The sequence below is a fragment of the Thamnophis sirtalis genome, unplaced genomic scaffold (assembly GCF_051295495.1).
Source record: "Thamnophis sirtalis isolate CommonGarterSnake01/CBP01778 unplaced genomic scaffold, rThaSir2_p1.2 scaffold_1, whole genome shotgun sequence".
Lineage (NCBI taxonomy): Eukaryota > Metazoa > Chordata > Lepidosauria > Squamata > Natricidae > Thamnophis > Thamnophis sirtalis.
Genome location: NW_028261381.1, coordinates 135,967,725 through 135,979,948, shown reverse-complemented (window position 1 = coordinate 135,979,948; position 12,224 = coordinate 135,967,725). Strand labels below are relative to the sequence as shown.

The 12,224-nt window shown below is 42.7% G+C and overlaps 1 protein-coding gene across 2 annotated transcripts in view; it reads left to right on the top strand.

The window, feature by feature from the left end:
• The first annotated feature begins 10,630 nt into the window (after positions 1-10,630).
• The window catches only part of CCDC88C (coiled-coil and HOOK domain protein 88C), a 98,497-nt gene continuing 96,903 nt past the window's right edge, over positions 10,631-12,224 (top strand). For both annotated transcript variants that reach the window (XM_087725546.1, XM_087725541.1), the window contains exon 1: positions 10,631-11,288. In XM_087725546.1, the coding sequence (XP_087581672.1) occupies positions 11,229-11,288 (60 nt within the window). In that variant the 5' untranslated portion in view covers positions 10,631-11,228. The remainder of the gene's footprint in view (positions 11,289-12,224) is intronic.

Below are 12,224 nucleotides of genomic sequence, written 5' to 3'. Positions count from 1 at the left end.
TTCAGGGAAATAGGTTGATTTTTTTTACCAGAAAATACTTTTTAAGTAATCTATAAATATGAAATTAGTATTCCAAAGAGATTTTGAATTTTTTTAACTCGGAACATACTGGTATGTTTAAATTCAATTTAAAGTGGTTATCAAGAATACAGTCATACTAACACATTTGAATTTTGAAAATAAAAAAAATTAAAATTAAGGACTACAGCATAAGTTGTATTTTTTAAAAGTGATTCCCTTTGGAATACCAGTTTTAACGTTGCACATTATTCTGGGCTTATGACATTTTTATGAGAATTCAATTAAACTCATTCATGGTAAGAAAGTAAGTTATTATAGGGAAGAAATAGTTATCATTGCCTTACTGCATACTAGACTAATCTTTAAAAAAAACCTGTTATACAGATTATATTTGAATGCACCTACGATTCTAGTCATCAAAATATAGCATTTTTTCTGTAAAAGTGCAGATTTCAAGTATGATTTATATCCAGTTTCCTCATTTCTTCACAGTTTAGAAGACTTATTCTTTAGGTTAAAACTTCACATAAAATTCCAATGCCCAAGTATTGTGCTTTACAAAATTGTCTTGGTTTTTTTTAGATGTATTAGCTGCAAATAGATACTAGATATATTTACTGTTTATCCTAATAACACAGTTCTCCAACAATTCACCAGGGAATAAGGAGATGTCTGTGTTGTTGCTTCCAGTGATTTACTATCCATACCATGGATAATTGTGAGCAATGGTGATGGCAAGCACACAACTATGTTATTGCTAAATTGACTTTTTCCTAATTTTATCTACTCAATGACAATCATCTTCTTGTCCTCATGAGATACTTACATATAAGTCAGGAAGCCATGGTAAGGTCAAAACATGAAAACTGAAACAGACTGCTTCCAGATTGGCAGAGGAGCATGACAAGGCTGTGTACTCTCCCCTTGATTATTCAATTTACATGCTGAAGCTGGATTGGAAGATGAACATTGCATGCAATTTACATGGGAACAAATTAGACTATGTTCCTCCATCAATGATGCTAGCCTTATCTCAAACCCTAGCCCAACATATAGGTCATCTTATGTCAAATCTTCCAATTCCAGAAAGTAACGAGTTTCCTGCTTCTATATATCACAAAGCAAGACATATAAACTTTGTTTAATTACATCTCCCTCCAAGGAGACCACACCAGCTTTGAAAATCATTGAGCGATTCCTAAGATGTACTTGTATTTTAGGACAGAACACAGGTAATCCTCGCTTACCAAAACACATTTGGGATTTAAGTTCCATTGCTAAGTGCTACAGTTGCCAGGCAAAAAAATTCATAATGATTGTACTGGACTTATGACACTAGACCAGGGGTAGTCAACCTTTTTATACCTACCTCCCTCTTTTGTATCTGTTAGTAGTAAAATTTTCTAACCGCCCACCGGTTCCACAGTAATGGTGATTTATAAAATAGGGAAGTAACTTTACTTTATAAAATTTATAAAGCAGAGTTACAGCAAACCCCTACCGCTCACCATGAAAGCTGGAATGCCCACTAGTGGGCAGTAGGGACCAGGTTGACTACCTCTGCACTACACAGTATTTGTAGCTCGGGTTGTAGGTTTTAGCAGGCGTTTGTTCTCCAAGCTTGCTATTTAGCTCCTGGGTGTTTCATTGCCAAACTAGGTAACATTCACAACAGGATTTCTGGGTGAAGTGTCTTGTTCATTTATATAGGTCCTGGTGGTCTATTGGTCTTGTCACAAGGCCAACCTACTTCACTCAAAAAACCCATGTTACCTAGTTTGGTAACAAAGCATCTCAGAAGCTAAACAGCAAGCTTACAGAACAGACCCCTGCCAAAATCTTATTAGGTATATTGTGTGAAAGAAACCCAGTGACCTCTGTGGCTGAGCAAGGACTTGAACTTAATCTCTCGCATCAAAATTGAACACTTTTCAAATGCTACACTATCTTAGTTGATTTTAGTTAATTTTAATTGAATCTGCTCTTTTAAAATGCTGCCTTGCATTTGAGAGGAGAGCGTCCCTCTTTAGGAAGCTGTTAATTTTTTTTTCTGAAAGTCAGCATAAGTAGAGGGATTCCAAAACAAACATTTTTTTGATACTCTAAAGGTGGAGAATAAAATGGTTATCTTAACTGAGTTTTATTACTTGAATGTATAGTGTACAAATTTACGGTAAACTCCCAATTTTTTTAAAACAAATATAGAATCATGTGGCATCAGGATCTTTATTTTTAACAAGGGTTACATTATTTCAGGAACTCCGTATTTTTTAAAATCACTATGAGGTTGAATTTATTTTGGGAACTTTTCCTTTTTTTGGTTTCCCCAAAATTTCTGCTTTTAATCTAAATCTACAAAACACTTAGTAAAAAGGGTAAAACCAGTTGCAAATACCATGTTTTCCCGAAAATACAACCTGTCCTGAAACTAAGGCCTTGTCACATCTTTCGCGTGGGCAAAAATATAAGCCCCCCCCCCTGAAAAAAAGCCCCCTGGACAACCCCCCTCCAGCCAGGCAGGGCACCCCTCACTGACCTAGCGGTATCCCGAAGACACCAAGCTGCAGGAGCCGGGGGGAGAAAGGCATTCACGTTGCTTGCCGCCTTCGGAATTCTGCTAGGTTGGGGAGTGGCGTTCTGCCTGGCCAGAGGGGGGAGTTGCCGGGCGGCTGCTTCCTTGTGAGCAGGCTCCTGAAGAGCCGGGCACAGCCTCGGGTGAAGAAGCCATGAGGTGACCACGCTCAGAAGCAGCCACTTGGCAAACCCCTCTCCAGCCAGGCAGAGCGCCATTCACTGACCTAGGGGGTATCCCTAAGATGCCAAGCCACGTGGCGCTCTGCCTGCCCCCAGCTCCTGCGGCTTGGCACATTTGGGATACCCCCTAGGTCAGTGCATGGAGCTCTGCCTGGCTGGAGAGGGTGGTTGTGTGTGTGCCTGTTCTGCTCCCAGCTCGCATACCTGCAGGGAGAGCTGGGCCAGGGCATGGAAAGGCTGGCTACCTGTCGGTCTCCGGGTGCGCTTCAGGGTATTGATGACCACCTTTAAAGCACTCCATGGTAGTGGATCTGGGTACTTGAGAGACCGCCTTCTGCCGATTACCTCCCTTCGACCGATTAGATCGCACAGACTGGGCCTCCTCCGGATTCCATCCGCCAGTCAATGCCGACTGGCGACTGCACGGAGGATAGCCTTTTCTGTTGCAGCTCCGACCCTGTGGAACGATCTCCCCGTTGAGATTCGTACCCTCACCACCATCCAGACCTTCCGCACGGCCCTTAAGACCTGGCTCTCCCAGCAGGCCTGGGGATAAGTTTTTAAATTACCCGCCCGAGTGTTGGTTGACTGTTGAATGCAAGTTGGTGTTTTATTATCTATCTTGTTTACTCACTGTTTGTCTTGTATTATTGCACCCCCTTCCCGTGATTGTAAGCCGCCCTGAGTCCCCTCAGGGAGAAGGGCGGCCTATAAATCGTAATAAATGTCTGAAATGTCTGAAATGTCTGGGAGGCATGCAACTGGGGGCACAACAGGTGCTTGTGCAACCACCCTCTCCAGCCAGGCAGAGCTCCATGCACTGACCTAGGGGGCATTCCAAATGTGCCAAGCCTTGGGAGCTGGGGAGCGGGCAGAGCACCATGTGGCTTGGCGCTTTAGGGATACCCCCTAGGTCAGTGAATGGCGCTCTGCCCAGCTGGAGAGGGGGTTTGCAGGGTGGCTACTCGTGAGCGTGGTCACCTCATAGTTGCTTCACCCCTGAGGCTGTGCCCAGCTCTTCGGGAGCCAGCTCATAAGGGAGCAGCCACCCGGCAACCCCAAAACAATAAGCCCTCCCTTGATAATAAGGCCCAAGCCATATTTTGTGGGCGAAAAGAAGACACGGTAGTGCTTGCCGACTGATTACTTGGGTATATGTATAAATGAGAAAAATATATCAACTACAAATAAGCCAGCTTTATTTTTATACAGCTTTATTTTATACTGATTGCTATTATATATAATCTGGCCTGTATTTGCAACAATGTAGTTTTTGAAAAGTTTTTTTGAAGATTTAAATATACTTACTTTAAAAAAGTAGTAGCTACAATGTTGTCTTACTTGTTAAATCAAGAAACATTTTATGCAATTTCTTTTTAAATTCTGAGAATGGTATGGCTTGTCATCCCTTTAGTTTTGTCCAGCCATTTTCTAAAACCAAAATACTTTTACCTTCCCCCTAGTAAATACTAATAGAAACACATGAGCAAGGAAGCTTTTGTTGACGCTTGGAATGGTTGCTGAGTAACAGTCAAAGGCAGGCAATTATTTTGTTGACAATTGGCACATAGTATATTTGAAATGTTTTCACACAGGAAATTCCTCTCAACTCCAAAACTGTTTGAATATGCCTAGGGAAACCGCAATATCAAAACATCCACATCTAGAGTTAACAAATCTTCAGTGAAAAAAATAATGTTACCACTAAATGGCAGGAAGGCAATTCAGAAAACAGTTTGCTTTTATCTAACTGGATTTTTTTTCAGCCCAAATCTGGTAGTTTTATCTAAGTTTTTAGACTTTCTGATTTGAACTAGCATAGATGAAGCTTGAAGGGAATTTTCATTTAAAAAAAGAACAATTGATTATAAAAAAATGGCAGACACCACTGTTGTGTTGTAAAAACCAGAAAAATCTAACAACTATTTAATCCTATACATGCCTACAAGTAAGGTCCATGATTTATACTAGAATTTATTTCAAGATAACTGCTGATTTGAGGGGCCCTTTCTGTCTGAGCTTGGTTATTTTCTTGCACACATTTCGTTAATCAAACTAGGTAATAGCATCAGCATCATAATGAAGTGCTAGCATTTCATTACCTAGTTTGGGTAATGAAATATCTGTAAGAAAACAACCAAGCTCAGAGAGCACCAAAGGGTCCTCATTTCAATCCTGAGCTACAAATATTCTCCTTTTTTAATGTGTTGATTTTTCTGAAGGTTTAATAACTGCTAGTCTAAGCTGAACTAGTATTAGCAGTTTATCTGAGTTCCTTTTATATGTACAATTGTGTTTTCAGTTGGTTCTGAACCAGTGGTGGGTTTGGGATCCCGTCACAACTAGTTATGCTGTGACGGGGCTGGACGACCACCTTTGGGCACATGCGCTATGCGTGCATGCAGAGACAACAGCCCTGCGACATCACAGCTGCTATGCAAGGTCGCGCAGGTGCCGTACACTGCATGCAAGCACAATTGGCCCTTTTCCCTAAAAAAGAGGTAAGGAACGCGGGCGGGCGGGCAGGTGGGCCCACCAAAACAACATTCCGGTATGGTGGCCGCTACTCCCAGCTGCCACTAGTATGCTCGTACCGGGCTGTACCGCCTGTAACCCACCATTGTTCTGAATGATGGCTTAATGGTACATCAATCTAAAAAGATACATTCACAGATCTTTTAAATAATGATTTATATTCTCTCTGTGTGTGAGAATGTGTATGTATGTATGTATGTATGTATGTATATGTATATATACATACATACATACATACATACATACATACATACATACATACATACATATGGATGTATGTAGTGTCACAACCCCTGGTATGCCCAAATATTGGAGGAGGCATACTGCTTCCTTTCTCTGTCTATCGGCTCATCACAAAAGACCATCCAGACAGAAAGCCAATATTTTTACTGTTGCCTTTGTTACATTTGTGTTGTTATTTATTGTGTTATTTATTTATCAACTCAAATACAACATATATATGAGTATGTATGTATGTATGTATGTATGTATGTATGTGTATGTATATGTACATACATACGTACATGAGGGTTCCACCACAAAACCGCGGTAGACTAAAGCGCGTGTGACTAAAGCGCGGGGACAAAACCGCACCGTCAAAACCATGCGACAACAGCGTGACAACAACAGCGCCCCGATAGAAGCGCGCTGTAACATAACCGTAAAAATAACCCTAAACCTAACCCTAACCCTAACGCTAAACCTACCCTAAACCTACCCTAAACCTAATCCTAAACCTTACCTTAAGTTAAATCGCGCTTCTGTCGGCGCGCTGTTGTGGGCGCGCTGTTGTGGGCGCGCTTTAGTCTACCGCGGTTATGTTGTGCCACGGTACATGAGGGCTAATAACATAACAAATAACAAAAATACAAGCCAGGAAAGGTACTGATGAAAGCGCAACAGTTAAAAGTGTTTGTTAAAAGCAAACATTTAATGTAACAAAGCAACCATTCAGAACAGAATAAGCAAATACTTGCTGAAACAGTTTATCCAGCTGCAAGCGATGCCTATTTTCAATCTGGGAGGATGGTTTGCATCACTTTTGTCTTTATGTGTCTTTTGTTTGAAATTCCCCATTTGCTATGGTCACTAGGATATTTTTTTTGTCATAATAACCACTAGATGGTGCAAATATACTACTGTAAGGTCTTTGTTACTGTAAAATGCACCTAGTTTATCTTTTGTAAGATAAATCACCATGTTTAAAGCTTCAGTTCCATGATGTATTAGTTTTTAAGACACCAGAATTATATTTGTATCAAAGTTGGTAGATACTATGTATGAAATCAAACCACTTGGTATATCCCCACAAAGCCCAAATGTTTCTTTTATATAATTTTCACTCTTCTTCAAATTTCCAGTAGCTTCTCTCCTGATGTTCTATAAACCAGAAACACAAAGACTGGATGAAATTCATAGAGACTATTATTAATTTGCAGAAAAAAATCTAAAAAGTATCCACATTTTTATTTAAAAAACATTTTCCTGAGACATGGACAGGTGTCAAATAATGTCATCAAAGAAACAGTATCAGTTATTTAAGAAGAGAAATGGAAGAAAGAAAAATTGATACAGTATGCTTGAGGGGCAACTCACTGAACTGTAATGCAGTGCCTGCCAAATTTGTCATTAAAGTTCCTGCTTCATTTGTGCGTCTTGCAATGCTGAACAGTAATGTGGTAAAAGCAACAGATCCCCTTCCTGCTATTCCATGCTCTAAAACAATAATTTATGAAACTATGCCATGGAGGGAGTTCCTTTAAAAAAAAAAGTCAGTTCCACCAATCAAAACTAAGCATAACCTTGAAAATAAGGCAAATTAGCTGATCATATTTGATCACCGTCCAACTGTATATACAGGCATTTCCTGATTGTCAATTAGACTACAATTTCCAAAGCTGCAACTATTTCCTGATATCCATACACAATAGTGCCTCTGAAATGTTAGAAGTCTGGCTGTCTCATTGTACTTATTAGCAATAGAAAATAATGCAGATTCAAATTTCCAACATTACTGATTTGGGAAAATCAGTTCAGGGTCAGGACTATGATAAAACAGGAAGTGATTTCCTATCTGATTGGCATGTATTTATTAAGACAAGACATTGTTCTCGGCTTCCAATAACAAATTACCTACCTGTTCAATACATAGCTTCCCCCAAATGCCTTAGGTCCATCTTTTAAAACCTTTTTTTTCCAGTCAAATTATATTTCTCAACCTTGGCAACTTGTGGACTTCAAATCCCAGGATTCCCCAGCATGCAGGATATAAGGTGTTGGGAAGGAGGGACAAAGCTTTGATTGTGCTACACATGACACCTAAAAGGGACGTGGTGGCTCCGTGGCTAAGACACTGAGCTTGTCAATCAGAAAGGTCAGCGTTTTGAATCCCTAGCGCCGCGTAGCGGAGTGCGCTCCCACTACTTGTCCCAGCTTCTGCTAACCAAGCAGTTCGAAAGTACATAAAAATGCAAGTAGAAAACTAGCAATCACCTTTGGTGGGAAAGTAACAGCGTTCCATGCAGCTTCGGCGTCTAGTCATGCTGGCCACATGACCACAGAGACGTCTTTGGACAGCGCTGGCTCTTCAGCTTTGAAATGGAGATGAGCAACGCCCCCTAGAGTTGGGAACAACTAGCACATGTGAGAGGGGGAATCTTTACCATGACACCTATCTTGTTTGTTTTTTAAGTTCTCCTCTAAAAACATCTGGCTAGATATCACAGTAGTTAAAATGTTTGAGATGAATATATTTTAAATTAATGCTATATTAGTATTAAAATATCTTTTGAAATCATTTTTAACAAATCCACTGGGTGGATTGTGATTTATACAGTAGCTGTAAAAGCATTTCTTTACCGGAATACTAGGAGCTGAAGCCTACCTTGGCAAGGCTGCGAAACTTTTAAATTTTCAAAAGTGCAGCTAGTACATCTCTGTCCTTATCAGTTAATTTTAAGGACAAGGTCAGAAGGAAGGATAAAATAGGGAAGTTTTAAACCATATTCCAATACACAATAAGTCAAACACTAATTGAACTTCCCTGTAAAAGACAACTTGTTATGCTTCCAGAGGTTAAACACCTCAGACAAGAGAAAATTGGGAAGGACATTCTTCCTACTGAAATACCCGGGTGACCATACGTGGTTAACCCACTCTCATGCCCTCCAGATGTGAAGATTACACTTTTTATTTAACTCAAACAATATGTCCATTAATTCTACGGACTGGAATAATGAGTTGGGGCTGAAGGATGCTCTAGACCAGGGGTGTCAAACTCAAGGCCCAGGGCCCGGATCCAGCCCACGGGATACTTAGATACTTACAGCTGCCCTGGGAACAGCAAAGGAGCAGCCCATGGTGCTTCTGCCAGCAAAAACAGGATCCTGACCTGTTTTTGGCTGCCACAGCCTCCTGCAGCCCTCCGACAGCGAAAACAGAGCTTGGGAGTCCGTTTTCACTGGCAGAGCACATGGGCCACCACAGGCACCCGACAGAGTGATGTCGAGCTGGCCATGCCTACCCTGGCCACACTCACCACAGTCCCCCAATGTCAAACACAACCCTAATGCGTCCCTCAATGAAATCGAGTTTGACACCTCTGCTCTAGACAAGCATTTATTTTTAGCACCAATGTCCTCCTCAGTAGCACTAGACTAGTTAAAGAATGAGTTCATACAACATACTAAGTTAAAAGTAAGTGAGCTGTTTATAGCTCAGTTATTTAATTTAGCAAACCAATGTTGACTATCCTGTGTTTGAGGAAATGGTATGATATGGAATTTGCATTATAATTGACCTTTCAGTTAAAAGTACTTTCCCTTTGAGTTCTAAAAGAGATAATCTACCGTAGTTATTTTGCTTCTGCTAAATCTATTAAAACCTAATGTTATTTGCTGGACTGTGTTTCTACAGTATTATACATTCTGCATATTACACAAATCCAGAAATCCTGCATATTACACAAATCCAGAAATCCAGATTTCTACAATCACCCATCTCAACAAGTGACTCTGGGCAGCATACATCAAACATAAATTTGTATTACTACCATAAATCACAAGGGAGTGTGTTGTGTGAACAAAACCACAATTATCCTTTTTTTTGTATATTGTGTATTTGTCTCCATTCCTTCCAATCGCTGCTGGTCTAACTAAATACGAATCTACCACTCCTATAGAAGGTAATAATACATTCTATATTAATAAGAAGAAAGCAAGTTATTAAGGCCCTTTTAAATGTTTTATTATTTAAAACTATTTCTGAAGATAACTACTAGGAAAGAGCTTCGTTGCACACAGCAAAAGCCAAGGACAACCGGATGTTGTCTTTATGGTTCCCACCATAAAGAGCTGCAGTTTCAGCAACAGCTGTAATCTGCATTCGCCATCACCCTCTCTAGATTTATTCTCAAAACTATCTAATTCTAAAGGATCACTTGTCCACTTTTTACCCTTTGCGCTTTGGACGGGTGTTTTTTTGGGGGGAAGGAGGCATAAGTTCATATTTAAACCCAATAGGGAAACCTAAAAAGTTGCAGCGCTGTTAGCAAAGGCCGTTAGTTAGCACGGAAGAAAAACATCCTGGGGCGCCAAAGGACGACACGGTTGTCTGTATGTGGAGGGGGGGGGGATGTTCGGCTGCTACGGTGGGTTTTGTGTTGAAAACAAGATTGGCCGATCCCTCCAGTTACTGCCAAATTTAAGCAGCCAGAATCGTTCTCCTTTCCCCTGGTCGCTCAGGGCCATCCGTTGCTTCACGCGCAATGGGGCTCGTCCCTTTCCTCTCCCGACAGAGCGAACTCCTCCTCGGCTTCCCCCAGGGAGGCCAGCCGTCAGAGGTGCCAGCCACGGACGCCGCACTCCCCTCCACACAATCTCCGTGGCACCCACGCTCTCTTCTGCTCCCGATGCAAAAGCTGGGCGTTGCGGTAGCTGGATTTATCTGCTCGAAAATGGCTGGACTTGCTCTAACTTCGCAAGTCAGCTGGCTACCAGGATCGCTCGCGAAGAAGAGTGCGGGGTCTTCTCGATGCGTGATCCCCCATTTCCTGTACCTACTTTATTTCCCCCCCCCCCCCAAACACGCTCCCATCCATCCCCGCCTCCAAGGGCTTCATTGAGAACACCTTTCCAGCCCAATTCGACTGCAAGCCACTTCTATTGGTCACTTCAAACCTTTCCCCCAGATTGTCATTTGCAACCCGCTACGTCGATCAACATGTTTTTCTTACCCCCCCTCCTCCCTCCGACTCCTCCCGCTTGCCTCTTTCTCTCTCTCCCTCCCCTCCCCGTTTCCAACCTAAGAGAAAAGCGCGCGTCCTTCCTACAGGTAGTAACTCCGGCGCTCGGCACGTCCTGTCGCCCTGTATAAGGATTGGGGGGCTCGAGCGCGCGAACGCGAACCGTGGCGCCCCTTCACTTCTCGCTTTCGACCTTCCGCGAGAAACCGAACAAAACTTGCCAAAGCTGCCGGTTATAAAGCTCGCTTTTATTCTCCTCAAAGAAGTACAAACTCTTGGGTGGCGACGGCGGCAGCAACAGCAGGGGGGAAAAACATACTCGCGACGATCAGAAGCCACAAAATCTGTTGCAAGCAGTTCTGTCCCGTTGCTACTATCCGCTGACCGGCTACTCGGCCGCCCCTTGCCTTCCCCCTCGGCAGGTTGTGAACGGGCGGCTGCTTCCCCTCCCCCCAGCGAAAGTGGGGAAGGAGGGGAGGGAGCTGATCGCGCGTCCCTCCCCACTCTCGCCTAGGGGGAGGGGAAAGGAGATGAACCTCGCATTGTTCCCCTAAGCAAGCGACTGCTTTCTGGGCCATGGGCTCCGCGCCTTTGTTCCCAGGCTGAGCCCTTTCCCAGCCGCCGCCGCCTGCTCTCGGATCCAAAGCAAACGCGGAGCTTTTCCTTCTGAGGCAAGATGGATGTGACCGTTTCCGAGCTCCTGGAACTCTTCCTCCAGAGCCCTTTGGTGACCTGGGTGAGTTTGCAAAGTGGCCTGGCGTTGCAGAACCGTTTTCTGGGCAACGAAGGGCGGACTGAGCGCTCGGCTAGGGTGAGGGAGAGGGAAAAAGTTTGGGATGAGAGGAAAGCGTCTTTCCTCGTGGCGCACCGGCCGGCCACCTGAGAAAGCGCGCTGTCTGGCCAGCAAGGGGGGGAGGCAGTGAATTGGGAGCGGTAAGCATCAAAAGTCGGGCTGTGCCTTGGTCGGTGAGACTTTTCTCTGGCCTTCCGAGGGGCAGCAAATTAATTGGACGCGCTGGCGAAACGGTTATTTCAGCGGAAATAAATGAGAAAGGGTGGTTTCTCCGGACCGTAAGTTATTGCCAATGCAATAACTTATTGGCAATGTTGACTAACCGGATCAAAAGCCAGACCGAGGGCAGAGAGCAAAAAACCCGTATTGTTGGAAGTTCCGCCTTTTGGTTCTGAAAGAAAGTAGTTTATGTTTTCTTGTCGATATGGCAGCAAGGTGTCATGGATTAAAAGGGGGAGCTCCCCCCCCTTTTTAATTAGATAGGTTTCTCCGTTGTAAAATACATGGTTCTATCACACGTTGTAAAGAAAAATATTTTAATTAATGTACAAATCTTGTGTAAATCATTAACGACTTTGGATTAGTCATTATGTACATTGCACTTGAACACTTTTTGTAAGACTGTATTTGACTGTAACTTCCTTTATGCTGCCTTCTGTGCTGTACTCCTTTACATTAGAATCGTGGGTGTGCATGCATGCCTCATTGTTGTACATATGATTTTTATATGGTGTGTGCTGGCCACTTTGTAGAAGTTTTACTTGTACAGGTATATTGCTGCATTCCATTTAGACATATATCCAATTGGTTTTCTGGTCTAGGGATAGAATTTTACTTGATTAATCAGTCTCCTTTATGTTAGAAGGAAGTGGGTCCACT